The following is a 24877-nucleotide window of genomic DNA, read 5'->3' as shown; positions in this document are numbered from 1 at the left end:
GGCAGCGATTCTGAATGGAATAGGGTTATTCAGTGGCAGTATATCTCGAATATCTGGGATTAATGCTCCAGCATTTCTGTTTAAAACAAAAAGAAAAAAAAATTGTTTCTAGCAGCTTGGTTGATATTGTCGATGCGCTTAGCCTGGATGTACATTTTCGAGGCTTGAGGTGTGGTACGAAAACACTATCTATGCTCCTGATAACTGCAGTTTGCTGTGAGTAAACATGACATCAAGGTTGGAATGTGTGCTGCTTGTGTTCGTACTGTGTGTTTTTGTGATGGTAAGTCTGATGTGCTGGACAGAGCGACGCTGGCTAAAAGCCCTCTCGACATTTGGTACCCGTGTTTGGCTTTTTTTTCCTGTTTGTGTATTTTTTAATTTCACTCCGAAATAATGGCAGTGAATATTTAGCAGATGCACACATGACATACAACCATAGCACAACAGAAGCAAGTGGTGAAGTGTGAAGTAATGCAATACTGCATTACATGGCAGTGTTTGTGAAGAACTCCAAAACTGCAGGCTTTCGTCAACTTAATTCGCACAGTCGCTCTTTAACCCACATTAACATTTTATTCACATTTAAAACAAGCATTTGCAATGTAATAGGTCTCGCATTATTAAAGTTTGAGCTATTGGTGTTGCAATATTTACCAATGCCAATAGCTCAAACGTTAATAATGCGAGACCTATTGCATTGCAAATGCTTGTTTTGGGAGGAGACTGCCAGTGGCACCATCCATCAAGACACCTGTGGAGAGAAAAAGGAATCCATTACTACACCTGTCAAGACCAAGAACCTGCAGCCCCCACTTCTTTTTTTTGTCTTCATCTCACCTTTAAGCATTTGCAGAGTGTTACAGCCGTTGTCGTGGACCTGGGCTCCCTCCGGCCAACTGCAGATGCTTCGGTCCCCAGACCAACTGGAGTTTAAGGTGTAATCATAGGACTGGGAGCCTTCGCACTTCAGTATCTGCACAGTCTCAGCTCTCTGCCCATGGTGATAAGGGGTTGCCAGAGGCTATTTAAGGTGTTACCAACACTGGCTGATTCAAGGTGAGCCATTGCAAATGCAGAATTCAGCCATTTCTCCGTTCTTGGGGGGTTAGGGTCTTTCCATTTCAGGCAGATCTCCCTGCGCGCTAATAGGATCAGACACGGCAATAGTCCTCTATCTCTTATAACAATGTTTTTTGTTGATAGGTGGTCATCAGCAAAAAAGACTAGAGTCAAATTAACCATGATGTTGGTAGCAAAAATCCTACGCAGGTAGCCTCTGAACCCTTCCCATAATGTTACCAATTTTTCACATTAAAAAAAACATGGATATCGTTTGCTTTAGGGGCCAGGCATCTATAACATTTCGGCTCGGGTATTGGGGCAAACTTTCCTATTTTAGCTGGGGTATAATAGATACGATTAGTTTCAAAGAAATGGTTTTTCTTTAGGCTGGCGGATTTAGTATATTTGTATAAAATATTTAAGGAAGGCTCTAATAATTCCTCTATTATGGATTGAAAGGGAGGTTGCCTCCACACCAAGGCCTGCGATGGAATGTCTTTGTCGTCTGCTTCAACCATTTTCCTGTACCAAATTGATACCTCTCTCTTAATCTGATGTTCTGACATAAAGAGATTCTCAGTTTCCCAATCTCCCATTATACCCCCGCTCTCTGCCTCAAACCATGATTTCAGTTGTAGAAACTTAAATTTGGAGAACCCAGGGCCTATCTTAGCTTTTAGTTTTTTCCACGAATACATCCCATTGGTACCCCCCCAGATCTGACCATACGGAGACTCCAGCCTCCCTAATAGGGGCAGCCAAACCATCTTTAAGACAAATAGGAGTCCCCGGGGAAACCCAAACAGGGGCATGGTCTGAATAGTACCCTATCTCGCACCTAGTCCTTACTTTGCACCAGATTTCTAGCGCATTTTTCAGGACCTTCAGACGCACCTTCTTGAAGAATTTTTTTGCTCCAAATTACGGGGACGTGCGATCGGCCCGAGGTTATCTAGAGTCACCAAAGCGGCCGGGCGAGCCCGAATTGGTCTTGGTCTGATAAATGCACGCATCCCGGGAGGTCAGCGCTCATCGGCATGTATTAGCTCTACATTTACCACAGTTATCCAAGTAACAGATGGAGCGATCAAAGGAACCATAACTGATTTAATGAGCCATTCGCAGTTTCACTGTACCGGCCGTGTGTACTTACACGTGCATGGCTTAATCTTTGAGACAACCATTACCTGGTTTATGCTGCCAGTAGCATATGCTTGTCTCGTAGCCCCCACTCCTTACCCTTTTGGAATTGTGTTCATCTATATTATTGATTTATAAAACCGCAACAATATCCTAACACCCAAATAAAAAGCAAAATTCACAGAAGAACCAAATCATCAAAGCCATATTTCCCTACCACAATGCCTTTGGGAAAATTGTTGGTTGACAACATTTTAAAAGACAGGTAGTCAGTCTAGTCAACCAAAAATGTTTCTCTCCTAATGGACAAATAAGGCAACAAGCAGATAAGAAATTGAACATAATGAAGGGGTAGAAGCGAATGCAAAGGAATGGTATCACATTCCTGCCGTGCTGTACTGTTGTGGTAACTGGTAGTGTAAGACAACATTGGGGATCCATGACCACTGTCTCCGCCCCTGTATTTTTCTGTTCTCTTTTTTTGATAAACTATTTTTATTTTTTTCACACACAAATTCAGCCACATATTACAATGCATAAAAGCATAGGTATATACAAAAGGTAAGACTTTCCCGAGGTACAAATCTGGCAGGTTACAAAATAGTATAAGTAAACATTTCCATAAATCTAAATTCGTCCCCGAGCCACTTCCTCCACACCCTGCGATATTTCCTAGGAAAACCACGTGTTTCATACAATGTTTTCTCCTGCGCGGCTCACCAGTCAACCCCGCTCCACCATCGTCCAACACTCGGAGATTCCGGACATATCCAAGAGGCAGCTATGTCCCTTTTAGCCACAGCCAATGCAGTTGTGAGAAACAGTATTTCATTCCTGGATCCGTCCAGCCCATCCGTAATCCCCACAAGTTCATGTCGAGGATCATGGGGGACCACCCAACCCAGCACCTCCGTAAGCTCTTCTTCAATGTCACCCCAGAACCGCGACAATTTGGGACAAGCCAACACCATGTGGAAAAAGTCAGCGGGATCATGTCCGCACATGGTGCATGCAGGGGAGGGGCAGAGTCCAGCCTGAGGAAGGCGGGCTGGGGTCAAGTAGGCGGCGTGCAAGTAGTATAGCTGGACCAAGCGAAGCCTAGCGGAAGGAGTGATAGTCCTGGGGGCCATCAGGGCATCACTCCAATCCACTTCATCCAGAGTTCCCACCCATTGATGTCGGAGTCGGTCGAGCGTGGTTGTGGTATTATTAATTAGTGTGCGGTAGATGCGGGAGACTTCCCACCTTCCCCAGGTCCCCAAGCATGATCTGTGCCTCAGGCGGGTTGTGCCCAGGGAAGCGTGTGCCCTCAGAGAGGTGTACATGGAGGGTGTGATGCAGCTGCAAATATTTGTAGAATTGGAACTGGTGCAGGGAATACCGGGTCCGTAGGTCCGCAAAGGAACGCGTATGGTCATTCGCCCACACATCGCCCAGCTGAGAGATCCGGTAAGATCCCAGGAGCGAAAGCCCTGTAGGCCACTCACCTCCTGAAGCCAGGTGCTGTGCCAGAGGGGGGTGCACCGGGTCAACTTGTGTGCCCACTGAGTGTGCCGCAGCGCCGCCCGCCAAGCAAGGAGCACTGAACGCGTCACGTCCGGCATTCGGGATGGAATACGGTCCCCATAAAGTATGGATTGGATGTCAGTCAGTGGCAGCATGTGCAGCTCAAGCATGTAGGCCGGGTCAGACCACCTCCCACTAAACCAATCATGTAAGGAGAGTCTGTTCTCTTAACAGTACTACACAAGAAACATGTCAAAGAGGGGCGAGGGAGGTGAGTTCCTCATAGGCGAAATCTACATTTGCTTGACTGAGGTTTCAACTACTGATGTAATGCTATTTAACCCGTTCTGTGCTCCGTCGGCACGGATGTATGACATTACAAAGCATGCTTTTACCATGCATGCCTTTACAACGCGGTTTTTACAATGCATGCCTTTACAACGCATAGTGCTTTGGGGCGCTGGATAGTGAATAGTTTAATTTACTATTCCAACTCCAGTCCCCGTGGATAGTAGGGAAGGTGTTGGATAGTAAATTAAACCTATTCCCTATCCTAGAGCGCCCCCCAGCGCAATGCGTTGTAATGGTTTGCGTTGTAAAAGTTGCGTCGTAAAGGCACTGCATGGTAAAAGTTGCGTTGTAAAGGATGTTTCCCTTCGGCACTAACTCGCGGGTTTTGCGCACGACCGTTGGCTGCCGCAACCCTGCCCGCTTAATGGAATGCCCACACCGTGACAGACATTCTGACGCGGTAAACGGGGTAAACTGAACCTGTCTGTCTGGCATGGCAGGATTGTTAACTTGTTCAATGTAAATAAAAACGATTTAATAATATAAAAATAAAAAAGAGGGGCGAGTGAAAGCTTACTAAACAAGCACCTTCAAAGCCAATAGGTTTTGCCTAAGCAAGATCTATTGGATTTATCAATGCTTTTAGACATGTTGCACAGCAGTGCAGCTGTTGTGCAAAGCAGCTTCAAGTAAAGAAAAAAACACTGTGTGGGTTTCTACTTTAGGAATAACAAAATAATAAATGTCAGTGATCCTGAAAAAAGGTTACTGCTACATATATAGCGTTGGCTTGTAAAACAGTGATATGAGGTGTCCGCAAACACTCGGCAACTGTGATCAGCTGTTTTAAAGAATCCACAGATTCTCCTTTGGCTTGATAATGGCCTGCACAGACCCAAGTATCTCCAAGGTCAATAAACTAGGAGGGGCAACAGGCCTAAAGGTTTGGAACACGTAAAGTTCATGAAACAGAAGTAGACACAGTACAGTTTATGAATTTAAACAGGTGTTTAGTAAAGCACAGAGAAAAATTTTATGGTGTCTTTTTACTGCATTGACAAAAACGTAACAAACAAGAACTTGAACTAACGAATGAGTTTAAGTGTTTAAACCCTTAAAGGAGTTTAAGGGTGAAAACCCTTAATGGTCACTCTGATCACAGGCCCAGGGAAAACTCTTCAACCAAATGGGATGCAGAGGGACATCTGTTTGTCTGTCTGTGAAGCAGAAGAGTGCAAACAGCTCCTTATTGCCCATCCTGCCTGGAAGGTGCTGTGGGCGAGAAGGTACTACTTCCCCGACCACTGGTTTATTCTGGTAAGACACGCGCAGCTCTAGTGCACGCGGGACCTGTGATTGGATGACTCACTGCCGATATCTGATCATGGATGAGCTATAACACCCTTTCGACATGGGGTAACGACCCGGCTTGTGATACGAGGTAAGGAGATGATTGGTAACAATCCCAAAGATCTTGTGTGACCCAGAAAAGTTCTCAAGCTGTCGTGGGTGGTGGGAGGAGAAGGACAAATAAAATGTGGGAAATAAACCACCAAAGAACACGCATGCAACAAAGTGCAATGCAAAGTTTCCCCTATTTCCATTTAATTAGTGAAATGTGTACCCTTAACAAAACAATGCTACCATTGTACCAAAATCCCATATTATGCCTTTTCCTTAATTTGCATTCTGGGAATACTTGTTCTTGAGTGCGTTGCAGCTCTCACGCCCTGCATTTGTGCTTACAGAACTGTTCTAATAATATTGTTTCACCTAACACATGGATTACAAATCTATCTAAATGCCCCATCATAAGTTCAGCCTTCATGAATAGCAATAACAATATATTTAAGTGATAATCGATTCCTTTTCACAGATGCCAACTCCGAACAAGCATTATTTAGGAACTGGAACTAAAAACGTGGAAAACTTAACAATGGCAGGGGAAAAAGGGACATGTTAGACCAATTGTAAGAATATGGACAACATGCTTCTCCCGCCCCGCCTCCACTTAAGCAGACAAACGAGGGTGCTGGGTTTCACAGCTCATAGGAGCCTTCTTTCCTCTTACTTTGCCAGCTTGATGTAACCTTGTTTATGGGCATCTTAGTCCCTCAGAGTCGAGATGGCCATTGTTTATAAACAGATACAACATTGGTGGGCAACTTGCAAGATCGAAAGATGCCTTAAAGATAAGCAGCAAAAATTGATTTATGCACCGTTTCAGTACAATCTGGTGATTGACTTCACCACCTATCAGTATAAACATGTATATTTTAGAGATATCAATGTAAGCCGCCCAAAACAAAGGCACTGGATGTAACCACTTGGATGTGGTACAGATAGCAGGGCTCAGAGAACAGAGTAGCACAGCCCTGTCAGTGCTGCTTTGTCTAAAAATAAAAATAAATTATTTGCCTCTCAGAGAAAGTAAGCAACCAATTGATCTTAAATAGCCCGGTACGTCAATACAGATACTCGGCCCAGAATACACATGTCGTTCTAATCTTACTGGCACCAGTCCTTTGGTGTAAGCAGTAAGACCATTGTGCGTGATAAGCAAACAGCCAATTCATACATATGCCGACAGTCAGTTTGTGCTCCCACAGAGACTGAACAACCATATATCTGCAGTGGGGCACTCAACTTTTGAGTGAAAGACGGGAAGGTGGCCAGAAATGCTTCCCAATTTCCCATTCAAGAATACCCACCCTACATCATTCACATCCACAAACAGTGCACACTCACACCAAATGTACACCACACACAACCCTATGCACATACAAATGTTACCAGCATACACTATAAAACAAACCAAAAAACATCTATACACCCTCCTATCCCAACTACCACACCGTCACCTATAAACAATATATAACTCTATCGGATACCACTAACCAATCCATTCATCACTAACACAACACCAAAGATAACTACATCCCATTCAGACACTCACTCCCTGCTCTAAACACCCCTCTCAGACCACTGTATCTCACCAACAAATATATAATCAGCCTTCCATCACTTGTCCAACCAACACCCTCCTCTTCCTTCTACCTTAGCACTAACGCACAACACATACACTGCACACTTTTTGACTCTTGCAACAAACCAGTCTATGACAAAGACAAATACTCTTACTTCTACTTCATCCCCTCCTACAAACAACATACACTCTACTCATACACACATCACCACCGCTCTGCCTTACAACATCCACTCATAAACAATACTATACAAACAAATTCATCACATGAAACAAATACACCAGAACCTCTTTTCAATATTCCTCAAAAACAAAACATCACACACACAAGCACAACAAAATCTTCAAAACGCAACACCTCTTAATACCTACCATCACAAAATTCAAACATACACCGACTTTTCACACAACATAAAGGAACAAACTCCAATGCCAAGCTTTCTCTCTTCTACCACACCTAACAAAGATACAGCAATACAGAAACACTCCTCCAAACGCCTCTCATCCGTTGGCAATTTAGAACCTTACTTCATGACTCAAATGCTGCACCACCACCCCTGACTCATACACCTGCCGCCCTAAACAAGCAAACAATATAAGCAATGTGCCACACCTCACAACTTCGCTTCCCCATGTATTCTGCACAACAATGTTACACCACAAAAACACAGCACAGCCCACCAACTCACTCTCAAACACCATCTTCACCACATTCACACGCAGACCCATCAAAATGCCTTCTTAGCATGCTGGATGAGCAAAAATTATACAGAACAGCCACACAATTGCTATCCTAATACAGCTAATACCAGCACTAAAAACACACCTGCTAGAAACCCACACAATACTGATCACTCTTCTACAAAACAAACTCTCACTGTCACCAAAGCCCATTCTCTAAATTTTCCACTAATAAATGCTCGGTGCCTCTCTAAAAACAAACTTCACATCTATGACCTTCTCACCGATGCAAAACCAGACATACTATTCATAACCGAATCATGGTTGGGAGATGATATGGCTCCAGTCTTGCATGAAGCCGTTCCTCTAGGCTATCAAACGATCACCCAAAATCATAAAGGGAAAAAATGAGGTGGTCTAGCTGTTATGTTCAGACAAACATTACATATCACTAAAGTTGACGACATCACCATAAAGAATTGTGAGGCTCTTCTCACCAGATGTAATCCTACACCGTCTTCCTCCTGTAACTTCCTGCTCCTTTACATACCTCCACCGAGCACGGCGACATTCCCAGACACACTTCTAGACACAATTTCAATACACTCCAACCTATGCGTTCTGGGTGACCTCAACATTTGGGTCCCGTGCTCACTACGCCACTGGAGTCAAGCTATCCTGGCTGAAGACGGCTGATAGCCAGAAACCGGTCCTAGGATGTTTGATTCCCGTCCAGGGAAGACATGGCATGGCAGTTCGGGCTGCACTGTTCCCGTGAGGCACAGGGTCAAGACTGATTTGCATATGGGCATGTCTGAACTGGGGTGGATTGGTGAGCAAAATAAAGATTGATTAAACCCAGATCTGTGACTGGGGGTGAATATTTTGCCATTGTGCAACATTCCATCCATCATCTTGTGTGTTTTGCTGTTCACCCTATGTGGGAAGGGTATGCCCAGACGTGGGCCCCGTGCTCACTACGCCACTGGAGTCAAGCTATCCTGGCTGAAGACGGCTGATAGCCAGAAACCGGTCCTAGGATGTTTGATTGCGGTCCAGAGAAGACATGGCTTGGCAGTTCAGGCTGGACTGTTCCCATGAGGTACAGGGTCAAGACTGATTTGCATATGGCCATGTCTGAACTGGGGTGGCTTGGTGAGCAAAATAATGATGGATTAAACCCAGATCTGTGACTGGGGGTGAATGTTTTGCCATTGTGCAACATTCCTTCCATCATCTTGTGTGTTTTGCTCAACATTTGGTTTGACAAACCCAATATGACCCATCCGAAAACAATAATTACTGGCCTAGACGCACTGAACCTGCATCAGATTGTCCACAAACCACACACATCGCCAGAAATATCCTAGATGTCATTTTTGCTAATACTGAACTAGTTACCTTTCAAACTATAACTCCAGTCACATGGTCAGACCACCATTTGCTTGCTTTCCAACATAAAACAACACTAAGCGAATCACCTAAAACTACCTTACATCCAGCCACCTATTAATTTATAAACACAACTAACATTCAGGACAAATCTGGAAACAGTACATTCTGTTCAAAAACTATATAAGTGGCTACAGGAAGCTTTTCACATCCTGATACAACTCAAAACAACTCAACAGAACAAAAGAAAAAAAGCTCCTTGGAGGAACATAGAGATAAAAGACATAAAACAATAAATTAGAAAGCTGCAACATACCTGGCTCAAAACAAACGCCAAACAAGACAAACTTCCCCTACAGAAAATTAACAGATTATACAAGTCATTTATCAAAAAAGTTAAAAAAATATACTATTCAGAAAGAATTCAAATTGCTAAATGTGCAAATAAAGAATTCTATCAAATACTTAATTTCGCAAATCAAATTGCCTTGAAGAAATTCATCCTGTTAATCAGGATTTCACAGACAAACTGGCAAATCATGACACAGACAAAGCAGACACACTGGGCTCGTACTTAAAACAGAGACAAAGCACCAGCACTAACCCTTGTACAAAACAACAACCCAAGAGTACTGTAACCCAGGCTCTCCGTTCCTTCCAACACATCTCACACAATGAATTTATGGACCTGATCAAAGCAAGCAGGCCTGCCGGCAGCCCTTCTGATGCGTGTCCACCACAATCTTTCAAGACAATTCTTTTATCAACCTCTGCTTCCACTCCAGTAAAAAGAATCATCAACGATTCCTTAACTACCGGACTATTTCCAGAAGAACTCGAAATGTCACACATACACCCTTTACTGAAAAAAAAACACTTGGATCAGCTGAACCCTGACAACTACAGACCCACTACAAATCAACCTTTCCTGGGCAAACTGATAGAAAGAGCAGCGTTTGCCCAGATGTCACAATTCATTGAAGAAAATGCTATACTTTCAGACTTCAAAACGGGATTCCATCCGGGCAGAGGAACAGAATCTGCCCTCCTTGCCATTGGGGATGACCTAAAGAATACAGTAGACCTCAACGGGGTTGCTGCACTACTCCTCTTGGAGCTTTCGGCTGCCTTTGACACGGTTGACCATGACACTCTGAAACAAAGACTCTATGAAGCCGGCATAGAGGGGACTGCTCTAGACTGGATCGCGTCCTACCTTCGTAACAGAACTAATGTCATCCACACCCCACTTTTCTCATCTAAACCGTACTCCACAAAAGCAGGGGTCCCTCAAGGATCTATCATCTCGCCCATGCTTTTCAACATCTTCATAAAGTCATTACCAGTATTGATCAATTAATTTCACCTCACGTGCTATAACTATGCAGATGACACACAAATACTCCATCAACTGAAGTTCCCCAAAGACACTGGAAAATCCCCAATGTTCAGTTGTCTCAGAGCTTTGGATCAGTGGATGACTTGGAGCCATCTCAAATTGAATGCTTCCAAAAACGGAAATACTCACATATGGCGATTCGAAACATTATAACCCGCTTTCCTCATGGCCTGATGAACTGGGATCACCACCTAACGTATCGAAGGAATTTAGAAACCTCGGAATTACCATGAACTCCAAGCTATCAATGAATACCCAAGTGGACAAACTATCAAGATCAAGCTTTGTCACTATAAAAATACTGCACCGAATTTTCCCTCATTTGGGATTTCCACACAAGATCCAAGCTACCATCTCCCTTGTTTTGTCCAAACTCGATTACGCCAATAGCCTCTACCACGGATCACCTTTAACAACCATAAAAAGACTACAACAGATACCGAACTCGGCTGCCAGACTACTCTTGCATATCAAACCGGGAGACCACATCTCACCTGTCCTGAAAGCCCTGCATTGGTTACCGGTTGCTAGAAGATCCACGTTCAAGCTACTTTGTATCACCCACAAAGCACTATATGGAATGGGACCGCTCTTCATCAGGAATAAAATCACCAAACACATTCAACAAAGGAACATCTGCTCTAAAGGGGCATTGTGACTCAAAATCCCAAGATACCAGCAAAAAACATGGGTGGCACATCCTTCTCTGGTCAAGCAGCCAAACTATGGAACTCTTTACCCCCCAACATAAGATCCACTGACAACCACCTTATCTTTAGAAAACTACTCAAGAATTTGCTCTTCCCCACCGAAGCAATATACGCAAAGAGAAATTTACAGCATATCCCTCTGTATATAAGCATTTATCTCACTATAGATTTGTACCTATCTTTGTGTATTGCATTGTATAAACATGTAGAATAATTATGTTGTCATCTTTGGTCTACATGTACTTTCTTCCATTGTGCATCTATGTACCTTCCATATACTTGGATCTGTGTGTCAATTACTTTTCTCCTGAAAAATCATATCCCTAATTAGTCACGAAATACATGTGCTATATACAATGTGAAACTGTTAACTTTACATCGTGCTTTTAATAGTGCATCCATTTGAGTACTCATGCTCGCATTTTATAAGTATTTTCTTGTATTCTCCAAACATGTCCCTCATATACTGAATGTTCGAACATGTTGAATTCTTCTCGCTTTCACATTGTATATAGCACATGTATTTCGGGACTAATGAGCTTTCAATGTTTTTTGTGTGTTTCATCACAATGTATATACTTCTCGGAAATAATGATGTCTCAGATTTATTATGCCAGCGTTAATGCACTATCATAACTCAGGCATCTGTCACACGTGACAGGAGCTTTCGTCTCCTTCTCCGGTAATCGGCGCATTGCCTTGCCAGTCTTTCAACTCTGGCCAATAGCGCACGTCCTCAGTAACCTTTTCCCGCGGCCTCCGGTATTTAATTATCCTCCTGGCGGGGCCACGCTTGCAATTCATTTGTTGCTGAGACACCGAACTGTGAGGACCCCTGTCTTCAGGTAATTAACCACACAACTCGCGGCGTAATTGTAATGCTTTTACAGCCGGCTGCCTCTCCTTGCCAGCATAACTAAGCTTTCGCACATTTACTTCACAGACCGCTGATCGCCTTGAATCGTGATTAATACACGGACCACGATGGCGCCCCCCACCTTTACAACTTTGTCCAGGCTTCATTCCTGAATAACACTGAGGTATGTCTGATCAGCACTGTAACCGACGTATACGCTATCCTCAATGCCGGTCAAGTACTTAAGGCATTTTCTCCCCATTTTTCCTCCTTAGTTCATTAATCTCCTTGATGGTTACCCCAAATAGAATTTACTAGTGAATACGACATGGCTTGATGAACTCATCTCTTGGCTTCTCACCACATGCGAAGGGTAAGCCTTACCTTTTTCAACCACGCACACTGCTTCTTGATGCGCACCTTTACATACAGCAACGGACCTGACCCAAGCTTTTATTCCCATTAGGCGACTTATCTACCTTCATCCAGGTTGCCCCACACCACCCCAGTCCTGAAGAAGATCTGCACGGCCGAGGTTGTGAAATTCCCTTGTGCCCTAAGTCGGATCGAAACGTCGACGCTCTTGGATAGGCCCAGACTTACCCTTTTGTGTCCTCTATCATGCAAATTTGGAACTTAATCTTAAATTTTACATATGACTTAAATTGTGTACAAATACATGTGGAGCTAGGCTGCTTATGACAGTGAATGACAACCGATCATAGTGTTTTTGAAAATAATATGCATCTCTTGTTTTCTCCTATGTCACGGATTTCTTTCCTTCTTAACACTGAGCACTCCTCATCCTATTAGCACGTTCCCCCTTTTGGAGCAACCTTTACTTAACCGGTAATTCTTGAATATTACCTGTCTCTTGAATATTACTTGAGTATTCGCCAGAAAAACGAGTACATTAAATTACTTGGTGAACATATATTTTTTGGTCTGTTTATCCTTATGGGAGTGGGAGAGGTGTGGCGCCGCGGCCAGGGCGACTGACACTGGAATCTGGGGACCACAGTTCGATCCCCGGCTCCGGCGGCAGGTCAGCCCAGCACCATGTGACTCTGGGCAATAGCTCGCTTAATCTTCCCGACGGCCCCCAGCGCCTAGAGACCCTTACGGGTGATTGTGCGCTTTACAAATGTGGACTTTACTTATGTATAACTGAGTTTTTGAAATGTACAAGCAGATGTAAACCAGATTTTCCTGCAGTACCAGGCGTCTGTATACCAGGCTGTGTTGGGAGTGCAAGCGCCCCAATTAGATGAGTATTTGAATAGACTGTTGATCCCCAGACTTAACCCCCTTCAGGGACATACACCAGATGAAACCCTGACCACTGAGGAAATTGGCTTCATGATTGACTAGATCGCGTGCAACAAAACTCCTGGGATGGACGGGTTCCCGGTGGACTTTTACTTCACCTATAGAGCAACCCTCACTCCAAACCTACTCCAAATGTACCAACAGGCCCGGCAGGAGGGCACATTGCCGGGATCCCTATGGGAGGCTATGATATTGGTACTGCCTAAGCCTAACAGGGACCCCCTGGAGCTACGGTCCTACTGGCCACTGTACACCAACCACAAGATTTGCAGGAAGGTCCTTGCAAACAGGTTGCTCCCCTGCCTCTCTACATTGGCACCAAGACCAGAATGATTTCGTACCTGGGAGAAAAATGTGTCTAAACCTATGGCGCCTCTGCAGCTGATGGAAACGAATCTTCATGAATTGCCTCCATACACAGCACTCTCACTAGATATAGAGAAGGCCTTCGACACCCGGAGTAGTTTTATTTAACGAAAGTGCTGATGTGCATGGAACTAGGCCCAGAAATATTACACTGGATAAATATCCTCTACACCAACCTGCTGGCCCGCATCCGGACAGGCAGAGATCTCAGTTTCTTTTGAAGCATGCAGCAAAGATACCCGTTGTCAATTACTTTTGCCCTAGCCATGGATTTGTTCGCTGCCCTGTTTCGTTCACAGGACCCAGCAATCAGTATACCGAGTGAGCCAAATTGAGAGGACATATCATTGTATGCTGATGATGCATTTGTGTACCTTGGGGTCGTGCATTCGTATCTACCACAGGTGATGGATGTTCTAGACAATTTTGGTAGGGCTTCTAGACTGAGGCTAAATTGGACCAAATCCAGCTTATATTCCATGCGCAAACTCACAATTTAGAACAGGAAGTGCTGCCCCAATTAGCACTGGGGTGGCCCCCTGACATCTTCGGGTATTTAGGGGTGAACTTACCACACCAATGAAGAACTTATACAGGGCAACTTAGGTGATGTCCAATGTTTGCAGCTCCCTGTAGTTTTGGGCCTCCCTGCCACTATCAACCCATGGGTAGAGTGACAGTTGCAAAAATGCTGTTCATACATTTATCCTGCTCCTCGACCCCTCTAGTTTACCTGCCTCGGCACTTCTTCAGGAAATTCGACTCTGTTTCTGTTTTTATGGACTTAATCTGGGGAGCGGGCCACAAGAAAGTCGCGCTTCGCAAGCTTTACTCTACCTTGGAACAGGATGGGGAGATGTAAATTTAAAAGACTAATAAAGAACTACAAACTACTGTGTGACTTGGAAGACGATTATTTCTCAATACAGCCCTTGTTTGTGATCTTGTTACCGTTCTCACATTATCATCCGCGCAAGAAGAAATGGGAGCCTGGGGTGTCTAATCACAGAAACTCATTTACATACAAAGGGGGGTGACTGCCTGTTCACAAAGCTCAACACAACTTGTTTATGTAAAGGTTTGTACATTGCACAGGGAGTGTGATTCAGGTAACAGTGTAAGTGTTGTATGACAGGAGCGAGCAGTCTTAGTTGCTGAGACATGAATCTCTGACGGGTGCATCTTCAGCTCTTTCAACTGTTTGAGAGAGGGTGGCAGTCTCAAATTCTGGGGGCACAGATCCCAACAGCTTCCCTCATAATCCTTGATTTTTACATCTACAGGTGGCGCAGATGCCACCTAAGAGAGTAACCTTTCCAGCTAGGCAGTGTGCTTTCTAGAGTCAGCCTGCTTTGCTTTTCCCAAACTTTGGTCAGCAAAGCTAAATGTGTCTTCTACTAAAGTGTTCTTAGCTCGCTTTTGGTAATGTGGCTTGGGCAGTATGGCCTAAGGCACGCTTGAAGGTAAAGCAAAACAGTGGAAGTCACACATTTCAATACAGTTTATTAAAAATAGACAAGGAACTTTAAGATTCAAACCAAGTTTAGATCAAAAAGAATATTTAATATTTATTCAGAAGCAAAATCTAAAGGAGGGCTGTGATTTAAGGATTATTAATTAGCAAAAACAACTGTCAAAACGAAACAAAAAGGAAAATGAATAAAAAACAAGCAGTTCCAATTGATTCAATCAGGAAGTCACCTACAAAATTGTAGCTGACTTTGGTAGCTATGCTCTAAAGGAAAAAGATAAGTTTAGTCTCTGGTGATGATTAACACTGAAATTTGATGCAAGGTTTTTGGCTGAATCATTCTCAGAAGGTGACGAGCTGCTTAGAAGTGGCTTGCTGTGCAAAATTCCCACAAAGTAGAGTTGGGTCATCAAGTTGAACCTGAATCCACGGCCATCAAAATGTGGGAAACTTCAAGCAGTTACAACAGCTGCGAAGTCTTCGGAGCTTCCAAGTTATGGAGATGGTTCAAGGTTGATGATAAGAGCCAAAGCATGGAACGTGGCAGGCCTGAGGCCTGGTTAAGGGAATTGCAGGTTCCATTTGAAACAAAAAGAAGATGGAAAGAGTCCACTCGTGTGGATCTTTGTAATACGAGGCGGTGTCCTTTTGGAACAGAAGTCATTAGGACTATTTAGGATGGGGCCAAGAGTGGTTTGCATATGGCTAACCTTGTCTGTAGTTACACAAAGACTAGAGAATGATGTGGCGGGATGTTGCAGAGATGAACTACCAGTTCATCCATCACCTTTAGTTTTTCTCAATGATCAGCCCTACGTGGTACAGACATGAACAGATGTTGGTCCCATAGAGACCTACGACAAAGGGACTCCTGCTGCAGTCCCCTGGTGAGGCTCATTAAGGCTGGAAACAGTTTGAGGAGACATGCATTCCAGACCCTTGGGGGTGTGGCCTCAAAGTTCAGGATCGAATGGACTTTGTTGGTCAGTCATTGCTGATAAACACTCAGCAAACAAAACAGGCTGAATGGAATGAGGCCACAAATAGTTACAAAAGAATGAGGTTAATTCAAGCATTTCCATCCCACTCTGTGTGCTTTTCTCAGTAAACAGTTTGTTGGACAATCAATGGAGCGGTGTTTTTGTGGCTGCTTCATGTAAATGTTTTATGATGCTGAAAGCTCCTCCTCAGGGTTCACAGTGAGCACCTTTTATTCTCCCACATTGTCTCTCTGATGTGGAAAGGTTACATTTACAACTGAAGTTTTCGGCACATTGAGAGGACGGGTCATTTTCTTTCACGTTGTGTGTTCTCTCTTGTTGAATAAAACTGAATCTCCAGCAGACCCTTCCCTGGCATTTAGAACAATGATGAGGTTTTTTCTAGGTAAGTTCTCGCAGGTTGAGTGAGACCAAATTTCTGACTGAAACTTTTCCAGCATTCAAAGAGCTAATAAGGTTTATCCTCAGTGTGAGTTCTCTCATGTCTAGTGAGAGTTGTTTTCAATCTGAAGCTTTTGTGACATTCAGGGCAGTGATACGGTTTATACCCAGTGTGAGTTCTCTCATGGTGAGTGAGAGTTATTTTCCGACTGAAGCTTTTCTGGCATTCAGAGCACTGATAGGGTTTGAGCCCAGTATGGATTCTCTCATGTTGAGTTAAACCACATTTGTGATAGAAACCTTTTTGGCATCCAGAACACTGATACAGTTTCTGCCCAGTGTGGGTTCTTTCATGTACAGTAAGGTTGGATTTCTGACTGAAGCTTTTCTGGCACTCAGAGCACTGATAAGGTTTTAGTCCAGTGTGAGTTCTCTCGTGTTCAATTAAATTGGATCTCTGACTGAATCTTTTCCGGCACTCAGAGCACTGGTAAGGTTTTTGTCCAGTGTGGGTTCTTTCATGTACAGTAAGGCTGGATTTATGACTGAAGCTTTTACAGCATTCAGAGCACTGATAAAGTTTTTGTCCAGTGTGAGTACTCTCATGGTGAGTGAGAGTTATTTTCCGACTGAAGCTTTTCTGGCATTCAGAACACTGATACCGTTTCTGCCCAGTGTGGGTTCTTTCATGTACAATAAGGTTGGATTTCTGACTGAAGCTTTTGCAGCATTCAGAGCACTGATAAGGTTTTTGTCCAGTGTGGGTCCTTTCATGTGCAGTAAGGCTGGGTTTATGACTGAAGCTTTTATAGCATTCAGAGCACTGATAAGGTTTTTGCCCAGTGTGAGTTCTCTCATGGTAAGTGAGAGTTATTTTCCGACTGAAGCTTTTCTGGCATTCAGAGCACTGATAGGGTTTGAGCCCAGTATGGATTCTCTCATGTTGAGTTAAACTGCATTTGTGATAGAAACCTTTTTGGCATTCAGAACACTGATACAGTTTCTGCCCAGTGTGGGTTCTTTCATGCACAGTAAGGTTGGATTTCTGACTGAAGCTTTTCCGGCACTCAGAGCACTGATAAGGTTTTAGTCCAGTGTGAGTTCTCTCGTGTTCAATTAAACTGGATCTCTGACTGAATCCTTTCCGGCATTCAGAGCACTGATAAGGTTTTTGTCCAGTGTGGGTCCTTTCATGTACAGTAAGGCTGAATTTATGACTGAAGCTTTTACAGCATTCAGAGCACTGATAAGGTTTTTGCCCAGTGTGGGTTCTTTCATGTAAAGTGAGATTGGATTTGTGATTGAAGTGTTTCTGGCATTCGGGGCACTGATAGGGTTTTCGTCCAGTGCTAGTTTTCTCATGTTTAGTGAGGTGGGATTGATGACTAAAGCTGTTCCCACAGTCATTGCTCTTATTCGAGTTGTTTGTTTCTTCAAGTTGGCTTTGTTCCTGGATACATGTCATCTTAAGACTGAATTTGATTTCTGATCGTGTACTTGTTTATGTTACACTCAGCATTAACTTCTAAACTACACTGCGGATGCTCTTCATAACATATGTATTCAACTACATATAGTTTTTACCTGGAAATTATTTCCTACCTTTAAAGGCACCGATCTAACTTGTCTTATTAACTTTCACCGAGGAGCCCCTTGTATTGATTAAGAGGCCTCTCATGGATTTATTTTCTCCAAGTTATGCCCGGGTGAATTCTATCTAGTTCTATTTAGTGATTCTAGTTTATCACATTTGAATTCGGAGTTTTAAAAGCACTGATAAGGTCTTTGGGCTTTAGTATTTGCCTGTTACGTATGTTTGTTCATACAAGTAATGACAGATGATTAGGGCATGCCAGGGCGGTTTATGAATTATCGATAGTGTAACACTGGCCCCTTTTATACTTTCTGTGCCAGTATATGCTTTTTTGTTCAGTGGTTAAGACAGGTATATGAGCGACTTTGGAGTTACAGGACCCTTTGAAACTACTCGGATCAACCCAAGAGACAGAGCTGGTGGGGGAAAATCTTCCTATATTGGAAATGGTAATCCAGCATCTTTGCTGTAACGACATCTGAGAAAGCGTATTTACAATGACTTTCTTTTAAACAATATTTTCTCTCCTCTCGTCTTCAGGAGACAGACAAAAACTTGCGCTTGTAAACCAGGGATATTAGTCTTTTTGACGGTTCTGTCACATCACAACACGTCTACGGATACTGATCTGTTGTGGAGGGTTTGGGTCTCCAAAGCATTTCTCATAAACCATCAAACAGAATTTACAACACTGAGTTTTCTCAAGTGCACTGTGTAGGTATCAGTTGTGGCCAATGTTCTCCTCAATCTCAGTTACTGACACTTGGTAAACATTTATGATCATTTTCCTTTAGGATTTGACAACTTTCACATTCACCAGTTTCTTCCGCTCCAACATCCTCACCATTCCTGGCACATAGAATGTGTTTCTTCTCTAGAGCTCGAGAATGTTTTAACTTTCCTTGAAATAATCCTTTTTGTTGTGTTTCTCTAAATTTAAGCCTTCTTTTTTCTGTTAATTCTTCTGCCACCTGTAGAAATGGAGTCAAAAATTGTAAATGAACACAAAGACAAAATATTTGTGACTTTATACTTTGCACAAAGAAAGCATTAACAAAAACAAGATAGGAAATCAGTTTGAGTTGCATTTCTGATAGTGGTGAAACAGTGTTGATCGGGAGCTTGGGATCACTGGAAATCAAGGATGTGAGAGCAAAAGAAGTAAATATTTAAGAAAGAAACACAGATTCTCAGAAGCAGCCACACTATCAAATTGCAATTTCTGTGGCAACGGCTGGGAACATAGTGAGATATTTGTCATTCTTGTAATAAATTACTAGATGTTATTTACTCCCCTGCCCACCTAAACTGTTAATCTAATCCTTTTTCCAGTGATCTAGGAAGGGACATTTTATTGAACAGCACAACAGCAAAGGAAACCAAAAAGGGTAAAAAAAAGAAAAACACAAAACAGAGGAAAGAGAAAAAAGGCTATCTTCCACTTTCACCACAGGGGTCAGGCGTAGGAAACTCCGCAGTAGGCCTGGGTGGTAAATTCCGCTTGTGGAATTTGCGGAATCTGGGTAATTTCACGTTCTGCGGAGAACACGGAATTGCCAAAAATTCTGAGATTCGACGGTTTCGAGGAATTTTTTGCTTGCTCGCGCTTTCAAAATGCTTATTTCTCCCCGAGCACGCAAACAGCATTCTCAAACAGGAAAAAAGCAATGTGAACGGGCGGAACAAGCAATTCCGTGTGTTTGCAGAACTTTTACGTGCTCGCAGAGATTTTTTACCATTTTGCCAAGCTTTGTGTAGCACGACAACTCAAATTCCTCCCACCCCTACTCTTCAGCAGATGCTTGTGAACCCATAAGTTACTTCTAAATACAGTGCCCCCAAGGTCAGCACCAGGTGCAGTTCCACCGGTCGCACCACCCTAAAGCAAGCCCTGTGTGCATGTGTGTCCACACACATGTACTGTGTCTTTTGCTTGTAGTAGACAGGACAAAAAAGGGCAGGATGGGAGGACGCCAAGAGATGGAAGTCAGATTCAGAGAGAAAATACGCAGAAAGAACAGACAGAGGGAGGATGGTATCATGTGATCTGGAAGAGGAGACAGATGTTATGTTATGTTATTGGTTTTTATTGTGCGCACAGCTACTCCAGCTAAGGAGCGTCCTGGCGCATTGACAAGGAAGCGCATAAAAAACATAACACAGCTAAAAAAAAGGGAACCAGAAAGGACCATTCTAGATACATAACACAGACTGTGGGTTGAAGACTAAAACAGGAATGTTTTCAAGGCTTTCCTAAAAGCCATAAGATCCTCTAACAGGCGCAATTCCACCGGGAGGGAGTTCCAAGCTGATGCCGCCTTTACACCAAATGAGCGGCCGCCCATGCGGCAGAGCCTGTATCTGGGGACTACAACCAGGGCCTGGCCCTGGGAGCGAAGAGTGCGAGTCGGGACATAAAGGGAAAGAGAGCCAGACAAGATTTCAGGGCCCATGCCTCTCAAGATCTTAAAAGCGAGGCAGAGTATCTTAAAAAGAATACGCTTCCGTATTGGGAGCCAGTGTAGGGAGCGAAGAACATTCGCGACCGAGCAGAATTTAGGGAGGCCGACAATCGCTCTGGCTGCGGCATTTTGTACCCGTTTGTGCCAATTGTTAAGGAACTGGTGGGTAAAACTGACCTAAAATGAACTGGACCTGCACTACACTCCCAACATGTACCAGGAGGAATGTGGATCCATCAGGTGATTATCAGAAGTTTGGTAACAACAAGAATAGTGCACAGAGGGAGTCAAATGTTGAAGCTGAAGAGACAAAAAAAACAGAGATCAAGAAAGGGAATAGAGAAAGAAGAAACAGGCGAAAAGGAAACGTAGAGTTATAGGAATCCTTACCTGACAGTTATATTATATTTTGTTCTTCCGAGGGTGGCAGCCACGCTGCACTGCCTGGTCATCCCAGAATACCTTGAAAGGAAGGAAAGAAATTGTTTTGCGTCAGACGACAATCACACTTCATCCCATTTTACAAATAACCGTCCTGAACTTACAAAACAAAAGAATCTCTTGTTCTCTGGATGCCATTGTCAAGCAACTCTGGTTAGGAATACATTTTTTTTTTTGGTTCAAGAGCCATGATCCCTCACTGGAAAAGGTCTCTGTGAATACAGAGCGAACCCACAGTCTCAGAGAACAAACCCTAACAACCCAGTCCACATCTTCATAACCCCCATCTTTCCATTTACAGACCATGAAACTTGCAAATCAAAACAATCTGGTTTACAAAGGTATGTTAATATCCTTGTACATAATTCTGTCCACCGTTCATAAATCAGTGAACCAGACTCTTAGATTTAAACAAACCATGCTCTCTGGGCAACAGTAATTCAAGCTAAAGCTGATGCAGAGTTCGAATGCTGAGCAATGGAAGCAACAAAGCATCAACGTGTTGGTGCTTTTTATCTATAACTTATCTGAAGGGATGATGCGGAGGGTCAGCATAAATAAATCCTTCACGAGACAAAACTTGGAACATTGAAATGTTGAGACCTCCATTGAAGACAACGGAGCAGCAGCAGCCTATTCAACCTGATATAGGCCCGCTGCTCTCAACATTACAAAGTCCTTATACACAGCCTCTGCCTCTCTGAAATATATGGTTTGGGCAGGAGAAGGCAGAAGATAGAGCCTGCAGCGGGGCACACAGGAGCCTCCCCCCCTTCCTCCTCTCATAGCTCGTAGTGTCACTGGTATCTAAGAAGGAAGAGGGGGGGTTCTGCTCATCTCCTGCATCTCCCCGGCTCAACTGAATGATGAAAACAGTTTAGCCGAGCCCAGGGAGAACCAGTGGCTGACTTCACCCTCCTTTCACAGCTATTGCTGTGAATGTTCAACGATTAACCACCGTGGTCCCGCATGCGGCTGTTAAATGTTGAACATTCACAGCAAAATCTGTGAAACAAAGGTTTCGGAGTACCAGAGGTGTTTCGACCCCCTCGGTCTCTGGGACACCTTTATTATATTAATTAACACATTCTGCCCTCATGGGCAAACAGTGTAATGACCTTATAGTCAGCCGTAGCAGGCAAAACTGCCCATTAAAGGACCGTTCCCTTGGTAAAGGCACTTGCATTTAGCTTTGGAGTTACAGCAAGCAGTAAGGTCATATTAAAGATTTAAAATAATGGTTACTTAGTCAGAGAAATAATCATCATAATATTTGCAAAAGGATCACATTCAGTTAACCTCTAAATTATATTAAAAGCCAGACTCAGATATAACTCTAGATGTAAAGTCAATAGACAGACCACCACAACACATGTGTGATAAGAAATAAGAAAACCTTTTTCTATAATATCAAATAGCAAACTGACATAGAATCTGCTTAGTTCAAAATCAAGGAAAAGTTCTTACGTACAAAATCAGTAAGAGGACTGACATGTAGTCTGGATTTTGGAAAAGGGTAAAATAAAACAATTGCAACAAATATCCCAAAACAGTACATTTTATAAGTTTTTAGACAGAGAGAACACATTATTGACATGGTTCATGATGAGGTAAAAATGACAACAACTAATGAATTTTCATGAAACCATAGCACAACAAAATGTAATTTAATAAAACACACCTACAAAATGAATAATTAATTATGACTCTTCACCTTAAAGCAGGAGATTGGCATTGGATCTTGCATGTTCTTCCATACAATACAGCAACATGGGACAACAATAGTATTAATTCTTCTCAGGTCCTTTACTATCCTCCTTTTTCTACCTGTTTATTTAATTCCCGTGATAGTAGAGTTACATGGGCTCCATATCTCTTCTTTTAGAATGCCTTGCTTAAAAATGTTATCAATGACAGGTATATGCCCTCCTCTGCTTCACGTGTATGGTTGTACTGAGGAGTGTGTGGACACACTGCATTCAGTTTCACCGTGATTTAAGCTGGCTCTGCACTTTCAATCAATTCACATTTCTTTCCTGTAAAATTCCAAGCCTCTTGATTTACTGTGCAATTTAAATCTGGAGTTAAATACTCTTATGTAAAGCCTGGAAACAAATTAACTCTCGAGTTGCCGAATGTAATTTAGAGTCTTCACGTTGTGTTTGAATACCAACACCATCCGGTGTACGGTAAATTGCTCAAGTCAATTTACACGGTTATTCCCTAACAAGTTTCTGGCCATTCATCATTGACCCAATTTGTACTGGAACCTTTGCTGACAGCTCATCAGTTGTTTATTAGAAATGCCTACAACTTGGGACTCTTTTCCCAAGAGGGGTGGGTTGGGAGCTCCTGTCAGTCTGACTGTGGAACGGGTAGCACATTTAATGATTAAAAGTGATGCTGGGCGTGGCTTCGCGCCGGCTGCAATGGCAGCCTGATCCCGGAGCTCCGCCGGCCCGAGCCCTCAGCCTCGATCCAGCCGTACATAATCCGCTGCTTCGTGCGGATGACCAGTTTCCCCAAGTTCCCCTGACCCCGCCGTGCACAGCGGTCTGCCTCCGGCTCCTCTACGTCTCGCCGGCACCGAGATACGGCTCCCGCCAGAGCGGGCCGGGAGAGGCCCCGGAGCGTGCCTGCATCGCGGCCGGCGTGCCGCGCAACGAGAGGCCCCGGCTTGAGGCCTAGTCTTGGTGGGGGCGAACTTGGCCCTGCGGCGGCCGCCAGGCCTCTGCTTCACGGAGCGCCCTGGGGGGAGGTCGCATGGTCCGCGGACCTTCGGCCCGGAGCCGGTAAGACCCCTGGCTGGACACTCCTGCTACGTGAGGGGGCGGCATGCAGGGAACTGGGGCCCCAGCTTGCGGCCAGTCTACCAGTGGCCGACTTAGCCCACCGGGGCGCGCCCGACATCCTCCACGTGGCGCCCTGTAAGGGCAGGACATTTTGGGCTGAGGGGCCCCCGGTGAAGTGTCGGCGGACCTGAGACTGCGACGCATGGGCCTGAGGAGGTGGCGGAGGCCTGGTGCGGCGCCAGAGATACTGTGTAAGTGGCGAGCTGGCCTGGGGGAGTGACTGGGACCCTGCGGAGCCCCGGCCCGACGATCGTGTTGCCTCTGCCGCGGCAGTGGTGGTTCCGCCTCTGCCTGTGGTCCACTGAGGTGCCGTATGGCTGGGTAGTATGGCCCCTGGTGTCCACGCCGATCGCCTCACACTGCCTGAACTTTGAGGCGCTCCCTAATACCACAGACCTATCCTATCTGCCCTGGTGATCCTCTCCTGACCGTCGGCCCAGATGGGGGGCTGGAAACTGGAGGGACGAGCACAGAGGGCTTCCATTTTACCAGCTATTGTATTGCGTGCCGGCGACCCACTGTGACGACAGAACACCGCCCCGGCCCACGGGTCTGCTTCTCGACGCCAGCTTCAACATGAGGCCTAAGCAGGGTCTGCCGACACAATCGAACAATCTCGATAAATACACAGTACAGAGGGGTACGCCGCGGACCGAGGTACCGGCGAGCGGCCAGCAGAGTCCAAAGGAACCATCGCTGGCCAGTATTATGACGGCTATTCAGGCACTGGGCACCACCCTTGAAACTAAAATCGACAAGATGGCCATAGAGGTGAACCTTCTCGGACTGACCTCAATAAAACGTCGGAAAAGACAAAGGCTAATGAGACCGACATTGCGGACCTGCGGGCGTCTACGAAGCATCTGGAAAAGAGAGTCAATGATTTGGTCCATCAACACCATCAGATGACGATACGGCTGGACGACCTGGAAGGGAGGGCCAGAAGAAGTAACG

The 24877-nt window shown here is 44.3% G+C and overlaps 2 protein-coding genes across 3 annotated transcripts in view; one reads left to right on the top strand and one right to left on the bottom strand.

Annotated features, from left to right (window-relative positions):
- LOC144806644 (uncharacterized) overlaps positions 1-24877 on the top strand; it is a 352101-nt gene that overhangs the window by 67663 nt on the left and 259561 nt on the right. The gene's annotated exons all lie outside the window — the stretch shown is intronic.
- Positions 15208-24877, bottom strand: part of LOC144806646 (uncharacterized) — a 195014-nt gene continuing 185344 nt past the window's right edge. The window contains 2 exon segments of the mRNA XM_078672969.1: positions 15208-16908; positions 17050-17923. Of these exon segments, the coding sequence (XP_078529095.1) occupies positions 16642-16908; positions 17050-17923 (1141 nt within the window). The 3' untranslated portion in view covers positions 15208-16641.

Source organism: Lissotriton helveticus, unplaced genomic scaffold (assembly GCF_964261635.1).
Source record: "Lissotriton helveticus unplaced genomic scaffold, aLisHel1.1 SCAFFOLD_590, whole genome shotgun sequence".
Taxonomy (NCBI): Eukaryota; Metazoa; Chordata; class Amphibia; order Caudata; family Salamandridae; genus Lissotriton; species Lissotriton helveticus.
Note: the sequence above shows the minus strand (reverse complement) of the source record. Positions and strands in the feature narration are given on the sequence as shown.